This window comes from Myxocyprinus asiaticus, chromosome 39 (genome assembly GCF_019703515.2).
Source record: "Myxocyprinus asiaticus isolate MX2 ecotype Aquarium Trade chromosome 39, UBuf_Myxa_2, whole genome shotgun sequence".
In the NCBI taxonomy this organism is placed as follows: domain Eukaryota; kingdom Metazoa; phylum Chordata; class Actinopteri; order Cypriniformes; family Catostomidae; genus Myxocyprinus; species Myxocyprinus asiaticus.
In genome coordinates this window covers 8,371,957-8,395,264 of record NC_059382.1, presented here as the reverse complement: position 1 = coordinate 8,395,264, position 23,308 = coordinate 8,371,957, and the positions used below count along the sequence as shown (strand labels likewise).

The 23,308-nt window shown below is 44.2% G+C and overlaps 1 protein-coding gene across 1 annotated transcript in view; it reads right to left on the bottom strand.

Annotated features, from left to right (window-relative positions):
- The window catches only part of LOC127429632 (collagen alpha-4(IV) chain-like), an 81,677-nt gene that overhangs the window by 54,489 nt on the left and 3,880 nt on the right, over positions 1-23,308 (bottom strand). Inside the window, exon 2 of the mRNA XM_051678760.1 lies at positions 12,790-12,861. Within this exon, the coding sequence (XP_051534720.1) occupies positions 12,790-12,861 (72 nt within the window). The remainder of the gene's footprint in view (positions 1-12,789; positions 12,862-23,308) is intronic.

Sequence of the window (23,308 nt, the reverse complement as noted above, 5' to 3'; positions counted from 1 at the left end):
CCCATACAAAGTCCAGTAAACATAAAAAAGCTAAATAAGTTTTGTCTTCAAAAGGTGATGAAACTTTTGCTTTATGAAATTAATCATGAAAATATTTTTCTATTGACATGCCATTCAGGCTTATCTCCGTTCTTATTCTTTAGCTTTAGAAAAGGAACAGATCCAAAGGCAAATAAACACTGATTTTAATTAGCTCGTATTATTAAGACTGTAAAATTATATTTCCTGCAATCCTGTTAAACACACAAGAACACAATACATTTACACAATAATACACAATAAATGCATTTCATGACCACATGGGGTCTGAATGTATTGGAATAATACCTGCTTTAACAAGACCCCATAAGCCCCTTCACGCAAACATTCTACAGTTTATGCAAATGTCCAAAAACCCCTTCCATAATCTCCTGCTTAAGACTTCTGCTAGATCAATGCGCGTGACACACAGAGCCAGACCACATACTCAGACTTAACACACATATACAGAGAAACACCAAACTATCAACTAACTCCAACACTTCTGTTAAAGGTCCAGTGTTTCATCCAAAATGGGACATCCTTCAAGTGACTTGGAGAATCATGATCACTCCTCCTGTAAATTCCCTTTTAAATGGCAAGAAAGAACCACCAATTCAGCGACACAAATATTTACAATGAGATGCGCCTCTCAAACATAAATACCCTTGGGGTTTAACGATGCACTTGAAAATGTGGAGACTGTGGTGACATAAAGATGTGCTCTAGATGTTTAAGAATGGCTTCAAAAGGTTTATTGGTAATAGGGCAGCTAGGGAAGATAGGATCTTTAGATCCATCAGCTCCCTGCTGAAAAGACAAGCTTAGACCAGAATGGATTTCCTGGTTAGCCATGCCAAAAACGGTGCCATGAAGATTTATAATTTACTGAAATTTGCCTCAAAATTTAAATGTTATTATGTTTTTGTTTTTTGTTCTTTCAAAATGTAGTGCATTGCTTCTGTTTCAATGCTTTAAATTCCTCTTTTACTGTAATGTGTTAACTTAAGCAGCCCTGTTTATTTTATGCAAGCGGAAAGACCAAACAAAACAAATAAAAATAAAGCAGAAAATGGAATGACTAGCTAAACTTGGTTTACATGAAGCCGTTGTATTTGTGCTGCCCTGATGATCATTAGACAACTGCACACCCACGACAATCTGCTGAATCACTTTATTTCCAATGATTTTTTTTTTTTTTTTTTTTTTTTTGACAAAACTGAGGTAACAATTTGTGAAAATGGTAAAATCAAATATAAATAAAGAATATGGCATACAACAATCTTAAAGGAATAGTTCTTCCAAAAATGATAATTCTCTCATCATTTACTCAGTCCACAAAACTCCAGTGGTTTAATCCAAGTCTCAGCTATTTAGGAACGATCACGATTTCAAGCTCGATTACACTTCCTAGTGCTTGACGCTTGCACAGGGCATTAAATGACACTAGGATGTGTAATTGAGCTTGAAATCATGATCGTCAAGGAGACTTCTGATGTCAAGCTTTATAGTGAAAAAGGAGTTATATTTTGGTCTGTTCTCACCCAAAATTGATTGGATCACTCCAGAAGACATGGATTAAACCACTGGAGTCTTATGGATTACTTTTATGCTGCCTTTCTGTGCTTTTTTGAGCTTGAAAATTTGGTCACCATTCAATTGCATTGTATGGACAAACAGACATCAAATCGCCATTAAAATATCTTCATTCATGTTTCATGGAAGACAGAAAGTCAAACAAGTTTGAGATGAAATAATGGTGAGTAAATGATGAGATAATTTCCATTTCTGGGTGACTTTTTCCTTTAAATGAATAAACTAGTGGACAAGCAGTTGAAATGATCAGTTGTCAGAGGTTTTTATATTGTGCTAGCTGTTTCGGTTTCCCAGCATTGAACTCTGAGAGAAACATATGATATGATGACATTAACATTATTTACATTAAAAACATGCTGCACTCTTACACCTTTCATTAGAGAAAGTACAAATGGTTATCAGTCAGACTCTGTGATTATGGGAGCCAAACATACACACACACACACACACACACACACGCACAGACACGGAGTTGTGCTTAATAGTTCAGAGGTCAAAGACTATACTAGTAGATATGTGGCCTGAGGCATGTGAACTTGTGGTAATAGGCCTCATTCAGGAGCAACAGAGCTAAGACACCAAAAGTAAACTAATACAGCAAAGGATACACACATACACAGCAACCTGACTGTCCTTGTCATGGCTTAGAAGGCATACAGTATTAGACAGATTACTGGTTTAACCCTAACAAGTTCAGAATGACACAGTATACTTACTGATTAATGTGCATCGCTGTATACTGCTTATTGTTTTTTTGTTTTTTGTTTTTTTTAAACACAACACGCAATATGCCATGATCACACAAAATGGAATGTCAGGTTGAGTGCATTGCATTGTAGCATATGTAATACTTTAGGCCACTGCATAGAGAGGTCAGGAGGGTTATTGCATTGTAAGTCAGTAAGATGTTGCATCCTGCAGAATCGTCATGGTTACTTGTGTAACCTCTGTTCCCTGATGGAGGGAACGAGACGTTGTGTCAATGTAGTGACACTAGGGGTCACTCTTGGGAGCCCGAGACACCTCTGGTCTTTGATAAAAGGCCAATGAAAATTAGTGAGTGGTATTTGCATGCCACTCCCCCAGATATACGGGTATAAAAGGAGCTGGTATGCAACCATTCATTCAGGTTTTATGCTGAGGAGCCGATATAAGGTCCGGCCATTTCAGCGGATAGTTCAGCGTTGTGGCAGGAGGGACACAACGTCTCGTTCCCTCCATCAGGGAATGGAGGTTACACAAATAACCATGACATTCCCTATCTGTCGCTCACTCGACGTTGTGTCAATGTAGTGACACTAGGAGTCCCTATACGAAACGCCACAATTGGCTGAACTGTGTTACGTGAACTGGCGGTGTGTGGTGGGCAGACTACTGTGTGTCTCATAGCCAGCACACCAGGTTGACACGTAACCTCCCCCAACATATTTATGAGTGTCGAAAAGCCCTTTTTGGGGACAAGTCAACTATCCAAAAGATAGAGACAGGCTTAACCCAGTTGTGGCCTCTTTTCCCCTTCTATTTTTTTCCACTCCCTAAAATAGAAGGGGAATTATCCGACTGGGCCTCCAGGTCTAGTCGGGGGGTGTCCCTCCCAAGGGGAAGACACAGCGGAGACCACACCTCGCCCAAAGAAAGGGGGGGATATTTAAGTGGAAGGATATGTCACATGGTCTTTCCAACCATGTGGAGAGTCTTCAAGGTAGATCCTGCCCAATGGGGGAGGAGTTACTACAAACATGAAGACTGGGGCAGAGGGGCTCTGCCCAAGGAAGACGCAGATTGTCAACAGGGAAACGAATTAGCGGAAGATATATATCACATGGGGTTAGCCTTACAGGGAACCGCCACATGCGGAGCACCTACCCCAGAACAGGACTCTTAGTTAGCGTGTGTACTGGGCCGGCAGCGAATCTCTCTAAAAACTCGACTGCCACAGGGAGTCAACCAGGGAACAAAATTGTGAACACTACTGGGAACTAATGGTGCAAGTCTTCAGCTCAAAAGGAGGTGGAAGGTGCTATGTGCAAGCGATACACCAGGCCGGCTATCCCGGGCTTATCCACTTGTGTTGTGTGCCACTACCTGGGACGAAACTGGTTCCACCCGGAGGTTGTAGAACCTTGCAAAGGTGTTGGGTGTTGCCCAGCCCGCTGCTCTGCAAATAAGAGAGGCACCCCTGGCCAGGGCCCAGGAAGCCGCTACACCCCTGGTAGAATGGGCTCGTAGCCCTACCGGGGGCAGCATGTCCTGGGCGATATATGCCATTTTTATGGCATCAATGAGCCAGTGGGCGATTCTCTGCTTGGAGACAGCGCTTCCTTTCCGCTGTGCACCAAAGAAGACAAAGAGCTGCTCATAGATTCTAAAGCTCTGCGTGCAATCCAAATAGATGCGTAAAGCACGCACCGGACACAGCGACGACAGGGCTGGGTCTGCGTCCTCCTGAGGCAGCGCTTGCAAGTTCACCACCTGGTCCCTAAAAGGGGTGGTGGGAACCTTGGGCACATAGCCCGGTCGGGGTCTCAGGATCATGTGAGAGTAACCCGGACCGAACTCCAGGCACGTTTCGCTGACAGAGAATGCTTGCAGGCCACCTACCCTCTTGATGGAAGTGAGCGCAGTCAGGAGGGCAGTCTTCAAGGAGAGTGCCTTAAGCTCGGCTGACTGCAAAGGCTCAAAGGGGGCTCTCTGTAGACCCTGAAGAACTACAGAGAGGTCCCATGAGGGAACGAGGCACGGTCTGGAGGGATTCAGCCTCCTGGTGCCTCTTAGGAACCTGATGATCAGGTCATGCTTCCCTAAGGACTTACTGTCGACTGCGTCGTGGTGTGCTGCTATGGCGGCAACATACACCTTTAAGGTGGAAGGGGACAGCCTCTCTTCCAACCTCTCCTGCAGGAAGGAAAGCACTGATCCGACTGCACATCTCTGGGGGTCTTCGCGTCAGGAAGAACACCACTTAGCGAACAGACAACACTTAAAGGCATACAGGTGCCTCATAGAGGGGGCCCTAGCCTGAGTGATCGTGTCTACCACCGCAGGTCTGTCCAAGGGCCAGACATGGAGATTCCAGAGGTCTGGGCGTGGGTGCCAGAGGGTGCCCCGTCCCTGAGAAAGAAGGTCCTTCCTCAGGGGAATTCGCCAGGGGGGAGCTGTCGTGAGAAGCGTGAGGTCCGAGAACCTGGGTGGGCAAGTAGGGTGCTACCAGGATGACCTGCTCCTCATCCTCCCTGACCTTGCACAGGGTTTGTGCAAGCAGTCTCACTGGGGGAAACGCATATTTTCATAGGCCAGGGGGCCAGCTGTGTGCCAGCGCGTCTATGCTGAGGGGAGCCTCGGTGAGGGTGTACCAGAGTGGGCAGTGGGAGGATTCTTGGGAGGCGAACAGGTCCACCTGTGCCCGTCCGAATCAACTCCAAATCAGCTGGACCACCTGAGGGTGAAGTCTCCACTCTCCCCTGAGGTTAACCTGCCGTGACAGTGCGTCCACTGTAGTGTTGAGGTTGCCCGGGATGTGAGTGGCTCGCAGCGACTTGAAGTGCTGCTGACTCCAGAGGAGGAGACGGCGGTGAGTTGTGACATACAACAAGAGTGCAGACCGCCTTGGTGGTTGACATATGCTACCGTTGCCATGTTGTCTATCCGAACTAACACATGCTTGCCCTGGATCAATGGCCAGAACCTCCGCAGGGCGAGCAGAATTGCCAAAAACTCGAGGCAGTCGCGGACCCGTCCAGAGGCCGGTGGCTGTGTGCCCATTGCAAACAGCACCGCAGCCCATTTTGGAGGCATCTGTCATGACCACGACGCACCTGGAGACCAGTTCTAAAGGAACACCTGCCCGTAGAAATGAGAGGTCTGTCCAAGGGCTGAAAAGACGGTGACAGACCGGCGTTATGGCCACGCGATGTGTCCCGTGGTGCCATCTCGGGACTCGAGTCTGGAGCCAGTGCTGAAGCGGCCTCATATGCATCAACCCGAGCGGGGTAGCCACTGCCGAGAATGCCGTATGCCCCAGGAGCCTCTGAAAAATTTCAGTGGTACAGCTGTTTTCTGTTTGAACACCTTCAAACAGGCCAGCACCGACTGGGCACGCTCGTTTGTAAGGCGCACCGTCAAGGAGATTGAATCCAACTCCAAACCGAGAAAAGAGATGCTTTGAACCGGGAGGAGCTTGCTCTAGTCGGCTGAGGTGTGAGAGCACCACGTCCCTGTGCATGTCTTGAGAGTGAGCTAGGAATGCCCACCTCCCTTAATGGGGCAAGGGCAGCCTCTGCGACCTTTGTAAAGATGCGAGGAGACAGGGACAGGCTGAAAGGGAGGACTTTGTACTGATACGCCTGACCCTCAAATGCAAACCGCAGGAAGGGTCTGTGTCGAGGAAGAATCGAGACGTGGAAGTACGCATCCTTCAGGTCTACCGCCGCGAACCAATCTTGATGCTGGACGCTCACCAGAATGCATTTTTGCATCAGCATCTTGAATGGGAGTCTGTGTAAAGCCCGGTTCAGTACTCGCAGGTCCAAGACTGGCCGCAACCAACCGCCTTTTTTCGGTACGATGAAGTAGGGGCTGTAAATCCCTTTCTTCATCTCAGCTGGAGGGACAGGTTCTATCGCGCCCTTCCATAGGAGGTGGCAGCGTTTTCGCTCTTGATCAAGGTGAAGTGAATACCGCTGAACCTGGGTGGGCGCCTGGCGAACTGAATCGCGTAGCTGAGTCGGACGGTCCGGATCAGCCATCGCAACGGATTGGAAAGCGCGAGCCATGCGTCCAAGTTCCATGCAAGGAGGACCAAGGGGACAACATCATCGGACGTACCAGCAGGTGGGGTCTCGTGGCAGGGCAGAGCTTGAGGTGCCACACCATGTCGTGGCCATGCTGAGTCTAGGGACATCGAAGCACTTACCTGGCTCCTTGTGACCACCCCCGGAACAGCCTGGGACAGGGGAGGAAGAGGCCTGTCCTCGTAACCCATGGAGACTGCCACATCGGGGGCGGCTGTGTGCCACAACTGGGCGCTCAGGGGAGGAAAGGCCACCGCTGGAGCGCCAATCCTGCAAGAAAAAACCTGTGGACGGTAGTCGTGGTGATGACCGTACACACCGGGAATGTGACCCAGGGAGGAAGGAAGCCACTCTTTTGCTGAACTGTTGGGTACCGCAGCCACTTGGGCATGTGGTGAAATCAAACAAAAAGGCAACAAAAGATTTTCCACCTGGCCCTCCACCGGGGGATGGAGTGGTCTTTTTACCAGCTCCACGTGAGTGGGTTACCTCGTCCCTGGGTCGCCCATCTCAGGGGTGCTTTGAGGACCTCTGTGGGTTCTTAGGCGCCGGCTGTGAGACGGGGGGGTCTGCTTCCTGTGGTGGGCTCCACACCGGGGCTGGGCCGAAGGGGCCGGTGCAGTCACCGCAGGGGGACGCCCTTGGCGATGAGCAGACGGGGTGTGGGATCTTGAGCCGCACTGGGGCAGGATGTGCCGGATTGCCTCCGTCTGCTGCTTCACAACCGAGAACTGCTGGGCAAAGTCCTCGACGGTGTCGCCGAATAGGCCCGCCTGGGAAATGGGGGCAGCAAGGAACCATGTCTTGTCGGCATCGCCCATATCGACCAGGTTGAGCTAAAGGTGGCACTCCTGGACCACTAGTGTGGCCATTGTCCGCCCGAGAGACCGCGCTGTGACCTTCGTTGCTCGGAGAGCGAGGTCAGTCGCCGAGCGCAGTTCCTGCATCAATCCCAGGTCAGAACTACCCTTGTGCAGTTCTTTCAATGCCTTGGCTTGGTGGACCTGCAGGAGAGCCATGGTGTGCAGGGCAGAGGTGGCTTGTCCAGCAGCGCTGTCGTCAGGGACGACGTGAGCCTACAGGGCTTGGACGGGAGCTTAGGGCGTCTGCGCCAGGTGGCGGCACTCTGCGGGTATAGGTGCACCGCGAGCGCCTTATCCACCAGGTGAATCGCCATATAGCCCCTGGCCGTCCCACCATTGAGGGTAGCGAGAGCGGGGGAACTGCAGAATCGGGGCCGGGCAGTAAAAGTTGCCTCCCATGATTTCGTCAGCTCCTTGTGCACTTCCGGGAAGAATGGCACTGGAGCGGGGCGTGGCTGCTTTGAGCCCAGGAACCAATCATCAAGCCACGAGGGTTCAGGGGAGAGCAGAGGGTTTCACTCTAGCCCGACGCTCACGGCCGCCCGGGAAAGCATGTCCATCATTTCGGCATCGGCCTGTGACTGGGCAATTGTCCCCGAAGGGTGAAGCCCAGCTAAGGCTTCTGCATCCGACTGGACAAGCCCGCTCTCCGATGCTGCGCTCGAGAGCTCATCATCTTCGCGGGCTCCGAACAAGAAGCCAGACTCGCAGTGAGACGAGCCGGCGAACTCCTCCGTAAGCCCGATTGGGCAGACGAGCATGCTGAGGAACGGGAGATCCAGCAGAGGTGAATGAACAGTAGTATTCAGCTCAGTGAGCATGACCGTTTGGCTCCGAAGAGAAAATCTGAATGAGTGGTTGCATACCAGCTCTTTTTATACCCGTATTCAAATACCACTCGCCAATTTTCATTGGCCTTTTATCAAAGACCAGAGGTGTCTCGGGCTCCCAAGAGTGACCCCTAGTGTCACTACATCGACACAACGTTGAGTGAGTGACAGATAGGGAAAGTATGGTATTCCAAACAAAGCCTGTTAGTTTGTGCAGATGTTCAGATTAGTTCGGATTGCCTGTTGTGGTATTTCCCTCTGGAAGTATTTTAATGTCAAATGTCCTTGAATAAAGCAAGCTGAATTGCTTTAATGGCAAAAAAAATAAAAAAATCCATAGTATAAAAAGTGCTTGCAATTTTTGGGCATGCAATTTCACCTTGCGGTGAAGTAGAGGTCTGCACAAGACTGGTTTTTCCATCCTTCTCCCGCCCGCTCCTGCAAGTTTCTATCCCACACCCGAACACTCCCGCTGAATTTTACCCCATGTTCACCCGCTCTCTACCCGCAGTGATTTTCTTCCGACCGCTCCTGTTCCCGCAACCCTGCACTGTTTTCCACATAGGGCAAAAGCCATACAAAAAGCACCAAGTGTACACAAAGTAACATTTTATTTTTCTGTTATTGCTATTATCAGATGACAGGATGCCTCTGTGTCTTGCCTGAGGTTGGTTTCTTTACACTTAAATTGACAATTTTCCACAGTGTTTCCACACATTGCTCTGTCATTCTTGTAAATCTCAGCTGACTGCAGCCTGTTCTAAATATTGGACAATTTGATGCATGTGTTGTGTGCATATTTTTACGTTAGATTTTCTGTTTATTGTTATCAAAATTAAAATAATTGTAAAATAAAATAATATATATATATATATATATATATATATATATATATATATATATATATATATATATTTTTTTTTTTGCATTCATAAATCAATAATATAAAATTAGATATCCATATCAGATTTTCAGGCTCTTGTCTGACTGCCTGTTCCCGCACACAACTCATGGACGTACCGTCCACTACCGCCTTCAACTCGGAAATTTAATCCTGTGCCGCAAGTAATCTGATCGGGTCCCATGGGTCCTGCTGGAGTTCCGCTGGAATGCAGACCTCTACGGTGAAGCCTAGTGGAAGCAAGTGAAGATTGTGCTTTGATACTCTACTGCTTTCCTGCAATGCCAGGATGTACAAAGTGGAATTTCCAACTAAATTTAAACCACTGAAATTTTAGAGGCAAATCTGCAAGCAAATTATAATAGACCGAATATTACATGTGAAAAAATAATGATTAAATTTTTTTTATTAATAACTGAACTTTAGAAGGTGAATATTTATTATTGAATTTTTTTAATGATGAAATTTTGTGCAAAATGTTTTCAATTTAAATATTCACAGCTTAAAATATACAACCATGAAACTGCATCCCCCAAAAAATGCAAGAACTGTTAATGCAATGTTTTTTTTTTTTTTTTTTTTTAAGTTAGTGCAGTTCAATGCACTTTATTTTTTTTTTAAAGACATTGTATGTCATTAATATACTTCCACATTTCCCTGTAATGTGATTGGTCCACTGTCCTGTTAGCTGCTTTGGGAAGAAAGCATCTGCAAAGAACATAAATGTAAATGTAAACATTTACAGTCCTTATAATGTCATTCAACCACTATCAACCACCATAATGTTATCAGGGTTTTTGAAAATGGCACCATGGTATTCTTTTGGAGTACAATGAAATACCATAGCACATACTGTAATCATTGAGAATCATGATATTAACTCTGATACCACCACTGTACCATTTTGCAGGGGACAGATTACAACAGGGAGCTTTTTATAATTATTGAGGAACAGTGAGTTTAAATGTATTAACTTTATTAGGCATATAAATGTGTTGGTGCTATAATGTGTGTCTACACTGACCAGTTTGTATACTGATATGTGTTAATTACTAATCCTCATCCCATTCCATTCCAGGGATTTCTGAGATAGCTTCAGTCATTCAGATGCTGCTGTTGCACTTTAATTTCAAATATGGAGGTGTTAGTTTCTGACCAACGACATTATGGACTGGTGTGTGTTTGTGAGTGTGTATGCAAATAAAGAGCATGAACACAGATTGGATGATTAAAAAAAAAGAGAGTTATGACAAAAATGTACAATGTGTTCTTGTCTACATAATTCACAGAATTTGTATGTGTGTGTACTTGAATGATCTCTAAGCAGCTGTGCATACCCTTGTAACTGCGTTCCTAACTTTGATTGGGCTGCTTTTCTTTACAAGGCAGCCGTAAATGTGTCACTCTTGTGCTAAAGACTATTATTATTAATTTAGACTTTGGGACCTTCTGCGTGGACACACACTGACTCTCTGCCATGCAGACACACAAAACCATACATGCCATCAGTCTTTATTTATTTTCAAACTCTCTCTCGTATATTAATTTTTCTACTTTCATTTACTCAAACAACCATATTAACCCTATATGTGAAATACAAATAGGTAAGAAGTGTGTCCATATTCATAATAATTTGACAATAGTACAGTATGCCACATTTATTTGGATGATATACTTTTCCATGCATGCTTTTTGGCAAACACCCTGTCTACACCGGACATGGCGTGACGAGAAGCAGCGGCTTGAGGCTGTCTACACAGAAAGTGTCAAAGTGAACATTCTAAATGATGTGCAAACAGCACGGACCGATCAGCTGTGAACATGACTAGACTATTAAACTATTAAAATTGATGAATAACTTCTATCATGCTTAATTTTAAATGGAAATCCACCGGTGAAAACATTTACTTATTATAGAATTATTATTGTAATGTTATTGTTGCTGAAAAAAAGAGAAAGTACACACATCCAAAATCTGCACATTTCCCTTCGAAGATCTCTCTGATCGAAACGTTGCTGTTATTGTTTTTTAATTAATAAAAGGGAAGAGTTAAACCGTGTGCGGATTTTCCTTGTTTTGTTTTCAAATGTTATTGTTGCTAAAACTGTGTATGCATGTGGTTAGTAACTAAAGTATTTCAATTAGTAGACTAGAGACCAGAAACATAATGAGCTGGATTTAATGCAACAGCCTGAAGTTATTTAAATAGGTAACGAATAAAATGCATGGCACAAAGATTCACTTGTATGATATTTGGGACAGGATAATAAAGTGGCTAGAGTAACTCTGCAGCGCGTCAGCAATAGAATGGGGCATCCGTTTACAGTCGCTGCTGCGCTTGCAGTATGGATAGCATCACTGATAATAATGTGAAAGTGCTTTGAACACAATGCGACATGACACTTTAAGGTTAGATGCTAACATTTGATGCTAACACAAACAGTATGACACTTGAGGTTTGTGTGGAATCTAGTTGCAATATTATAATGGGTTAGTATTTTTCAATATTGGCATACACTTTTGCTACACACTCAAAAGAAGGTACTTTCCCCATCACCAGTGAAGTGCACACTTTTAGTGAAGAGCATAAGTTGCCGAATTTGTACGCAGGAATTAATTGCGTTTACCTATTCAATGATAAGCGTGATTCTGAGTTTGAATTTTCCCTCTAAAATTAAATTTAACTCCACTGATGGTTTGGTTTAGGTTTGAGGTTTGGGTCAGGCCATGTGGTTAATACAATTTTCATTTCTGTTGACTGTTTTACATTATTTACAACAAAGAAACAACTCACTTTTGGCACTACTCTATGGTCATTTCGGCCAGAAATGGAGCTCACATGTGCCCAAACGTTCAACAAGAACATTTGTGCTAAATAAGACCATGCCCTCTCACAAAAAGCCCACCCTCACCACGATATTTCAACAAACCTAAATTCTGCAAACCTAAACATGCAAAATTATTGACTTGTTTTCTGATTGGCTAAAAAAGTGTGATTTCTCAGTGATATTTGTCTGACAGAAGGGACAATTTATGCATGATATTCCATATAAATCCCTTCAAGCACCTTTAACTTGACCCCAAATCAGAACATAAAAAACAAATACTAAACACATAATTATAGCCCTAATAAAATGTGAATTTTTATATTCCAGGTTAAGAAAAAGAAGTTTATTTTATATAGTGCCTTTCCCAAGCTCAAGTTCGCTTTACAATTTGTATATTTTAGGTTAGTTAGATAGAGGGTTTAAAGTACCTCGACCAATCAAAATCTGTTATTTCTTGTACTGCAGCAGATTAGATTGCTTGTGTCTTTGAAAATGTACTAAATGTTGTGCAAAAACAGGATTAGAGTGAAACATAATTAATGAGATTAAAAATCACTTGTAACAGAAGGAGACTTCTCGCCTTGCCATCCCACACACATACACACTGTCTCTCAAACTCCAGCTTTCTCTAGCCAGGGAACAGCTGGAAACTGTAAAGGACACTCAATCAACAGACACTAGAATGTTTTTGTAATGTATTATAATCAGAATTATATGCTCCATAGTGATGTCACAACTATGTCTACAGTGACACCAACAATTAGCCCTATTTGAACACTTAGATTTAGATATCAAAATATCAAATTACTGTAAGTGTCATTCATTTTTAAATAAATATAGCACAAGCACACTATTAAAGCAAACATTTTAAAAAAGAAGCTTGTTTTAAAAGAAGTTATACTATTTTGTAATGACTATGATGCCATTATGTCATTAAAGTTAAAATGATAAAAGTGACATACCATGTCTCCTTTGACAGGGAAGCACTGGCAGACATTACAGTCTCGACCTCCGCATACTTCTGTCTTGTCCCCCTAAAATATAAAAATATAGTGTCAGAAATGGAGTGAAACACAATTTACAGTCAGAAGTTGGTGCTTGCCCAAGCAATATTCACTATCACTAGGGTGTTGAGGGTGGTTGCTAGGTCATTAATGTCAGTTTTAAGGGATAGTTCACCAACAAAAATTCTCTCATCATTTACCCACCCTCATGCCATCCCAGATGTGTATGACTTTCTTTCTTCAGCAGAACACAAACTAAGATTTTTAGAAGAATATTTCAGCTCTGTTGGTCCATTCTATGCAAGTGAACGGTGGCCAGAACTCTGAAGGTCATAAAAATGTATCTGTTTCACACCCACACCTATCATATCACTTCTGAAAACATGGATTTAACCACTAGGGTCGTATGGATTACTTTTATGGTGCTTTTATGTCCTTTTTAGAGCTTCAGAATTCTGGCCACCATTCAGCTGCATTGAATGGACCAGCAGAGCTGAGATATTCTTTAAAAATCTCTGTTTGTGTTCTGCAGAAGAAAGTCATACACATCTTGGATGGCATGAGGGTTAGTAAATGATGATGAGAGAATTTAAATTTTTGGGTGAACTATCCCTTTAATACTCAGGGATAGAGGTTTGTTTAAATTTCAGCTGAGGTAAGCTCATATCACCCAAAGAATTAAGGATAGAATGATGTGAATACAACATTTACATGACTCAATGCCATGTTTTTGATCCATATCAGTGTATTTTGGGCCTCTCTTAGTCTATGCGAATTTTGACAGTATATTTCACATTCTGTCAAAACATTTCAATTTGGGGACCTCAATGGGACCACCTCCGCCGGGTATCCCCCCGCGGACCTCCCATTCCCCAGCACGCTCGCCTGCCCTGGTCGGGCGCTCGGACGAGATTGCCGGCTCGTCTCAGGGCGAGTTTGACCTCTCGTTCGGAGCCCGGGAAGAAGACGAGTTATCGAGCGCAGCATCGGAGAGCAGGCTCGTCCAGTCGGATGCAGAGGCTTCGACTGGGCTTCCTCCTTCGGGAATGGTCGCCCATTCATGTGAGCGTACAACTACAATAGCAGGAATGTAAACACACAGATAATGAAGAGAGAGAGAGAGAGAGAGAGAGAGAGAGAGAGGAGAGAGAAAGAGAGAGAGAGAGAGAGAGAGTGAGACAGAAAGTACAAGAGCGAGAGGAAGTTTAGGTCAGACATGTTATGTCTTTGTGGAGGTAGTTGGCCACAAAGAAAGAAAGAGACAGATAAACTGTCAGACGGCATTCTTTCACAAATGCACTTATCACACACACGTGTGCAGTGTCTACAAATAGAGACGGACTCATACACCTAAACTGAGCATGCAGTTAAATCATCTTTTGGATGACCTTCAATTGAAAGTACATGGAAAAATCTGCACACTTTAACTAGGCCAAAAAAAATATAAAAAATAAAAAATATTCCTAACCATGTTTTGGCAAGGATACACGAAATAAGTTAAAATATACCCCAAGCAGTGTCATTTAAAGGACAAAAGACCAATCTCAAATCAAATCAAATCAAATCACTTTATTGTCACACAGCCATATACACAAGTGCAATGGTGTGTGAAATTCTTGGGTGCAGTTCCGATCAACATAGCAGTCGTGACAGTGATGAGACATATACCAATTTACAATAACATCAAATTAACACAACGCAATTTAAACATCTGTTATACATAATTAAACTCAACTTAAAACATCAAATTAACACAACACAATTTAAACATCTGTTATACACATAATTACACTCAACAATATACAGATAATAACATACACTGTACAGTATACAATATGCTGTTTTTGTTTTTTTTGTTTTTTACTATATAGATACTATATAGATACACATTATTCAATAAAAATTAAAATATATATGAAAAAAGTATATATATAGAATGTACAGTATTGTACTGTATTGACATTCAGGCTGTCAGTTGATAGTCAGTTGTTAAGAGAGACATAATATAATAACAGTAATATAATTTATGACAGTCCGGTGTGAGATAAAAGAGTAATAAAGTGCAGGGCTGATGTATTTTGATCGTGGGAGATCAAGAGTTCAGAAGTCTGATTGCTTGGGGGAAGAAGCTATCATGGAGTCGGCTGGTGCGGGTCCTGATGCTGCGATACCGCCTACCTGATGGTAGCAGTGAGAACAGCCCATGGCTCGGGTGGCTGGAGTCTCTGATGATCCTCTGAGCTTTTTTCACACACCGCCTTGTATATATTTCCTGGAGGGAGGGAAGCTCACCTCCGATGATGTGTCTGGCAGTTCGCACCACCCTTTGCAGTGCTTTGCGGTTGTGGGCGGTGCTATTGCCGTACCAGGCGGAGATACAGCCAGTCAGGATGCTCTCCACAGTGCAGGTGTAGAACCGTGTGAGGATGTGGCGGTTCATTCCAAACTTCCTCAGCCGTCTCAGGAAGAAGAGGCGCTGATGAGCCTTCTTCACAACGACTTCAGTGTGGACGGACCATGTGAGTTCCTCAGTGATGTGGACACCCAGGAACTTGAAGCTGCTGACTCTCTCCACTGGTGCTCCATTGATGGTGATTGGACTGTGTTCTCTGTCTTTTCTCCTGAAGTCCACCACAAGCTCCTTTGTCTTACTGACAGTGAGGGAGAGGTTGTGCTCCTGACACCAGTGTGTCAGAGTGTGCACCTCCTCTCTGTAGGCTGTTTCATCATTGTCAGTGATCAGACCTACCACCGTCGTGTCATCAGCAAACTTAATGATGGCATTGGAGTTATGTGTTGCCACACAGTCATGTGTGTACAGGGAATACAGTAGTGGGCTGAGAACACAGCCCTGCGGGGCTCCAGTGTTGAGGTTCAGTGATGAGGAGATGTTGCTGCCTATTCTAACCACCTGGCGTCTGCTTGACAGGAAGTCCAGGATCCAGCTGCACAGCGAGCTGTTTAAGCCCAGAGCCCGGAGTTTCTCATCTAGCTTGGAGGGCACTATGGTGTTGAATGCTGAGCTGTAGTCTACAAACAACATTCTCACATAAGTGTTCTTTTTTTCCAGGTGGGAGAGAGCAGTGTGTATTGTAGATGCAATGGCATCATCAGTGGAACGGTTGTTGCGGTATGCAAACTGCAGCGGGTCAAGATTGAGTGGTAATACAGAGCAGATGTAATCTCTGATTAGTCTCTCAAAACATTTGCTGATGATGGGGGTCAGAGCAACAGGACGCCAGTCATTTAAACAAGTTATTTTCGATTGTTTTGGAACAGGCACAATGGTGGATGTTTTAAAGCATGTGGGGACTACAGACAAAGAGAGGGAAAGGTTGAAAATGTCCGTAAAAACACCAGCCAGCTGGTTCGCGCACGCTCTGATGACGCGGCCCGGAATGCCGTCTGGACCCGCGGCTTTGCGGATATTCACCCGTCGGAAGGATCGGGTTACATCCGCTACAGAGACGGAGAGTGAACTAACCTCTGTAGCTTCGGCCGTGAGAGCTCTCTCCGCGAGGGCGGTGTTAGTTCCCTCGAAACGAGCATAAAAAGTATTTAGCTCATCCGGTAGAGAGGCAGCGGTGTTCATGGCGGAGTTTTTATTCCCTTTGAAGTCCGTGATGATGTTAATTCCCTGCCACATGCTTCTAGAGTTGGTGGTGTTAAACTGTCCTTCAATCTTGCTCCTGTACTGGCGTTTTGCTGTTTTGATAGTTTTTCGGAGGGCATAACTGGCTTGTTTATGCTCCTCCGCGTTCCCGGAATTAAAAGCGGAGGTCCGCACATTAAGTGCCGTGCGAACATCGCTGTTGATCCACGGCTTCTGATTCGGATAGATTCGCACAGTTCTGGTCGGAATCACTTCCTCTACACACGTTCTGATGAAACACATTACGCTATCAGCGTAAAGCTCGATGTCGTCATCAGAGGCGGACCGGAACATCTCCCAGTCCGTGTGATCAAAACAGTCTTGTAGCGTAGAGTCTGATTGGTCCGACCAGCACTGGATCGTTCTGAGGGTGGGTGCTTCCTGTTTCAATTTCTGCCTGTAAGCGGGCAGAAGCAGAATGGAAGAGTGGTCCGATTTGCCAAATGGTGGGCGGGGGAGGGATTTGTAGCCATCCCGGAACGGAGAGTAGCAATGGTCCAAAACCCGGTCCCCTCGTGTGTTGAAACTAATGTGCTGGTGATATTTTGGTGCGACTGATTTTAAACTGGCTTTATTAAAGTCCCCGGTCACAATGAACGCGGCCTCAGGGTGCGCGGTTTCCTGCTCACTTATAATCCCATACAGTTCCTTGAGTGCCCGGTCTGTGTCGGCTTGTGGGGGAATGTACACAGCAGTGATAATGACCGCTGTGAATTCCCTCGGTAGCCAGAATGGTCGACACAGAAGCATAAGAAATTCCAGATCAGGAGAACAGAAAGACTTGATGGAATGTACGTTCCTCTGATCACACCAGGATTTGTTGATCATAAAACATACACCACCTCCTCTAGTTTTACCTGAGAGGTCTTTCGCTCTGTCCGCTTGGAGCATGGAGAACCCCGCGGGTTCAATGGCTGAGTCTGGAATCTCCGCAGACATCCAAGTTTCCGTAAGGCAGATAATGCAGCAGTCCCTCGTCTCTCGTTGGAAAGAGATCCGCGCTTTCAGCTCGCAGAGCTTGTTATCCAGAGACTGAACATTTGCCAGTAGAATAGTGGGTAGCGGGGGTCGATTTGCGTGGCGTCTTACTCTGATGAGAACGCCGGCTCTGTTTCCCCTTTTCCTCCTGCGTTTCCGCGGCCGTGCTGCCCAGACAAAGGGCTCCGCTTGCGTGTTTGTAAACAGCGGGTCGGCATTGAGGAATGTGAAGTCCGGTTTTCGGTGTGAGATCGCTGAACCAATGTCCAAAAGTGTTTGTCTGTCGTAGACAATAAGGCAGACAACATCCAAGACAAAAAACATAAGAATTGTAAACAAAACAAACAAACCATTGCTATGTTGTGTCGGAGCTCGCAACGCAGCAGCCATACTCGGCGCCATCTTGAGTCCCCAGGCAGTTTTAAGTCTGCCTATTTCTTTCCACTGTTGGATAATGTTGATTTTATATATATATATATATATATATATATATATACACTGTTGGATAATGTTGATTATATATATATATATATATATATATATATATATATATATATATATATATATATATATATATATACACTGTATATACTGTATATATTGTGGTAATCGAGCGCAGTGTATATATATACACTCTATATACTGTATATATTGTGGTAATCAACATTATCCAACAAGTGCTGTTGATTAATTTGTATTGAACCCTTTAAATAGTTTATTTTGAAATCATGAAATAATAATGAAATATTTATAAATAAATAAATATACAGTTGTGCTCAAAAGTTTGCATACCCTGGCAGAAATTTTGAAATTTTGGCATTGATTTTGAAAATATGACTGATCATACAAAAAAACTGTCTTTTATTTAAGGATTGTGATCATATGAAGCCATTTATCATCACATAGTTGTTTGGCTCCTTTTTAAATCATAATGATAACAGAAATCACCCAAATGGCCCTGACCAAAGTATACATACCCTTGAATGTTTGGCCTTCTTACAGACACACAAGGTGACACACACAGGTTTAAATGGCAATTAAAGTTTGATTTCCCACACCTGCGGTTTGTAAACTTCCAATTAGTGTCTGTGTATAAATAGTCAATGAGATTTTTAGCTCTCACATGGATGCACTAAGCAGGCCAGATACTGAGCCATGGGGAGCAGAAAAGAACTGTCAAAAGACCTGCGTAACAAGGTAATGGAAAAGGATATAAAAAGATATCCAAAGTCTTGAAAATGCGTGTCAGTACTGTTAAATCACATATTAAGAAGTGGAAAATTCGTGTATCTCTTGATACCAAGCCAAGTTCAGGTAGACCAAGAAAGATTTCAGCCACAACTGCCAGAAGAATTGTTTGGGATACAAAGAAAAACCCACAGGTAACCTCAGGAGAAATACAGGCTGCTCTGGAAAAAGACGGTGTGGTTGTTTCAAGGAGCACAATACGACGATACTTGAACAAAAATGAGCTGCATGGTCGAGTTGCCAATGCCACAAAAAAGCCCGGTTACAATATGCCCGACAACACCTTGACATGCCTCAAAGCTTCTGGCACACTGTTATTTGGAGTGACGAGACCAAAATAAAGCTTTATGGTGACAACCATAAGTGCTATGTTTGGAGAGGGGTCAACAAGGCCTATAGTGAAAAGAATACCATCCCCACTGTGAAGCATGGTGGTGGCTCACTGATGTTTTGGGGGGGTGTGAGCTCTAAAGGCACGGGAATCTTGTGAAAATTGATAAGATAAATGCAGCATGTTATCAGAAAATACTGGCAGACAATTTGCATTCTTCTGCATGAAAGCTGCGCATGGGATGCTCTTGGACTTTCCAGCGCAACAATGACCCTAAGCACAAGGCCAAGTTGACCCTCCAGTGGTTACAGCAGAAAAGGTTGAAGGTTCTGGAGTGGCCATCACAGTCTCCTGACCTTAATATCATCAAGCCACTCTGGGGAGATCTCAAATATGCAGTTCATGCAAGACTACCAAAGACTTTGCATGACCTGGAGGCATTTTGCCAAGACTAATGGGCAGCTATACCACCTGCAAGAATTTGGGGCCTCATAGACAACTAATACAAAAGACTGCACACTTTCATTGATGCTAAAGGGGGCAATACACAGTATTAAGAACTAAGGGTATGCAGACTTTTGAATAGGGGTCATTTCATTTTTTTCATTGTTGCCATGTTTTGTTTTATGATTGTGCCATTCTGTTATAACTTACAGTTGAATATGTATCCCATAAGAAATAAAAGAAATGTGTTTTGCCTGCTCACTCATGTTTTCTTTAAAAATGGTACATACTGTATGTATATATATATATATATATATATATATATATATATATATATATATATATATATATATTCCTGCCCCTCCTTTTCTTAATTCAAAAATCTGGGTTACAGTGAGGAACTTGCAATGGAAGTGAATGGGGCCAATCTGTAAATGTTAAAATATTCATGGTTTCAAAAGTTCAGCCACAAGACGTAAACAGTATGTGTGTTAACATGATTTTAGTGTGATAAAACTGCTTACTAATATTTTCTGTGTAAAAATATATCCAGTTTGTCATTCCCATGACAACTATCGGTGTAAACCCAAAAACCAATGGCAAAAAAATTATGATCTCAAGTAATGAAGAATAAATGTAAAGTGCTGAGAATGGTTGATGTCTAGTTTTTGACCGTGTAGGGGTTGGGGGGTTGGGTGGTAAATGAGTTAGTTCTGGCAATGTGTTTCACTCTCTCCTTCTGCATATCTCAGGCCCCCTTCATCATGTCGCTGCCCACTTTAGCATAATGCAGCCCCGTTTCACAGGTGTCCCTGCTTTCCCAGCTCTCTCAATGGCCAGCTCGCCTCTGCTTTTGGGCCTCCATCTCTCCCCAGGCCCCATTGCGGCTGCACACCCTGCACTGCCTGTAGTTACACCACTGTCCCTTACTTATTTTTGCAGTTCAAACAGTATACTGCTTTTTTTAATTGTATTTATTTATTTATTTATTTATTTTTTATATTTCTAACGGCACATAAAATATATGGCTTTTGGTATTGGTAAAAAACAAAAAAAACAAAAAAAAAAAATATTGGTGCATCCCTAAAACCATTTTTATCATGCAAGTGCAATGCTTGTGAAACCATTCGTCCACATGTCTGCACTCTACATTTACTTTGTTCTGTCATACAACACACAAATGTAATAACCTCTGGCAGCAGTCCCACGGGAGCATTGGCTCGCACAGAAGTTAATGGTTTTAAGTGTTGGGTAGATGAACAATCAACAAACACCACTTACCCTAATATACAAAAAAATGTTCATATGTAAAATACAGAGCATGAATTATGAGAAACAAATGCTCTATCCATTTCCTGTTCAAGGAAACTCTATAGGCTTTTGAATAAATTAACACAAAATCCCTGATGCAGGTGACTGGGTTGGAAATTGAGGGTAGGCCAATTAATTTTTAAATGACCACATATCTAGGCCAGAGCCTTAGTCAGACCTGTTACCTGGTGACCTAAGCCACAAGCCATCATGTTCATGATTAAACATGAGCAGTGGATGAGCAGTTAGTGCAAATGCTCTTACTCAAAGAGCTGTGGTGATGTGAGTTTGAATCTGGCTCACAACATTTCCCAATCTCACCATTGTTTCCTGTCCCGCATAGTATAAATAAAAAAGTCCCAGAAAAGTCTGAACAAGGTTAATTTGTCACCAACTGACTTAAAGTGATGCATGATTTGAACATGCATAGTCACCCAAATAAAAAAGTGTGACATGCTGGCCAATTACTTATTAGCATATTATCCACTCCCACCATTAACGTGGATGAATATCATAAGCTCTATTCTGATCATGTTTTTTTTAGTACTCCGATTTCAATTTGATTCATTTAACAGATCTACTGATTAACAAAAAAAAAAGAAGAAAAAAAAAGGTTTTTTTTATATACAGTATGGCAATAGTGTTGTCAAAAGTACCAGAACTTCGGTACCAAGTAGGTACTAAAATAAAAAAAAAATTAACAATATCAGTGTTTCTACTGTACCGTTAGTACTGAGCACTGACTTATTTTGGTATCCGCATGCTGACTGACTGACACACGACTGCTTCCAAATGTTCACATGCTTATTTAAGCATGTGCTCTGTTACTCTTTTTACAATGTACAATTAATCAAATTAAAATTGTGAAATGTCCTAGTGTGATTATTAAACCGCAAAAGGCTACAATCTAAGTCTGCATGAGGTGCGTGCTTTAAATGAATATGTGAAGCTGACTGCTCATGCACTGGAAACTCCACAGACATTGAGAATCATTCACATTGTACAAGATGGCAGAGCAGAGCACTAATCCACTGGTGAAGTGTGTATTACATGTACACTGTATATTTCTATAATTAAATCACAGCTTCCCTATCTGTCACTCACTTGACGTTGTGTTGATGTAATGACACTAGGGGTCACTCTTGGGAGCTCTTTGAAAAAAGGCCAATGAGAATTGGCGAGTGGAATTTGCATGCCACTCCCCCGGACATACGGGTATAAAAGGAGCTGGTATGCAACCACTAATTCGGATTTTCTCTTCGGAGCCGAGCAGTTCTATTTTTTGAAGCTGAATTAATCCGCAAAGTTCATTCACCTCATCTGCTGGATTCTACGGTGCATTTCAGCGGCTTCTCCCCCTCTGCACCCGTGGAGTGCAGAGAACGCCCCTGGGCGCTTTGGCAGAAACAACTAAAAGAGTATATTCTAAAAAGAGTATATTTTCTTTCTAAAAGAATGGCACACATGGAATGTCTTTTTAAAGATGCCTTTCCGTTTGCATGTTATTCCTGGTTGCGGTTGTTATCTCTCCGCTTCTGACGGCGGTGATCGCTGTCTTACGTGTCTGGGCGCTGCCCACGCGGAGACATTGTTCGTGGATGAATCTTGTCCTCATTGCGAGAACATGACCATGGCAACGTTGCGGTCATGGCTTGCATTCGTAAGAAAGCAAGCCACCCCTGCAGCTCCCCGCCTCGGTCCTTCTACCTACGGTATGAGGCCATGCCGGTTAGCACTGGGGGCAATTTGGGGACCTCAATGGGACCACCTCTGCCGGGTATCCCCCCACGGACCTCCCATTCCCCAGCACACTCGCTTGCCCTGGTCGGGCACTCAGAAAAGACGCTGACTCGTCTCAGGGCGAGTTCGACCTCTCGTTCGGAGCCCGGGAAGAAGACGAGTTATCGAGCGCAGCATCGGAGAGCAGCTCATCCAGTCGGACGCAGAGGCTTCGACTGGGCTTCCTCCTTCTGGAATGGTCACCCAGTCCCAGGCCGACACGGAAATGACAGACATGCTTTCCTGGGTGGCCGTGAGCGTCGGGTTAGAGTGGAACCCTCCACTCTCCCCTGAACCCTCGTAGCTCGACAATTGGGTCCTGGGCTCGGGGCCGCCCCCGTTCCTTTCTTCCTGGGAAAGTCCACCCTGGTGGTCCAGGAGCGCCACCTTTGGCTCAACTTGGTTGAGATGCGAGAGGCTGACAAGGCACGGTTCCTTGATGCCCCCATCTCCCAGGTTGTCCGGTGACACCTTCGATGACTTTGCCCAGCAGTTCTCGGCAGTGAAGCAGCAGTTGGAGGCCATATAGCACATCCTACTCCAGCGCGGCTCAAGACCCCGCACCCCGTCTGCTCGTCGCCAAGGGCATCCTCCTGCAACTACAACACCGGCTCTGCCGCAGCCCGCCCCCATTGCCCGGCCCCGGCGTGGATCCCAGCACAGGAAGCAAACACCACCCGTCTCACGGCTGGCCGCCAAGAACCTGAGGAAGAATTCGAAGCGCCCCAGAGATG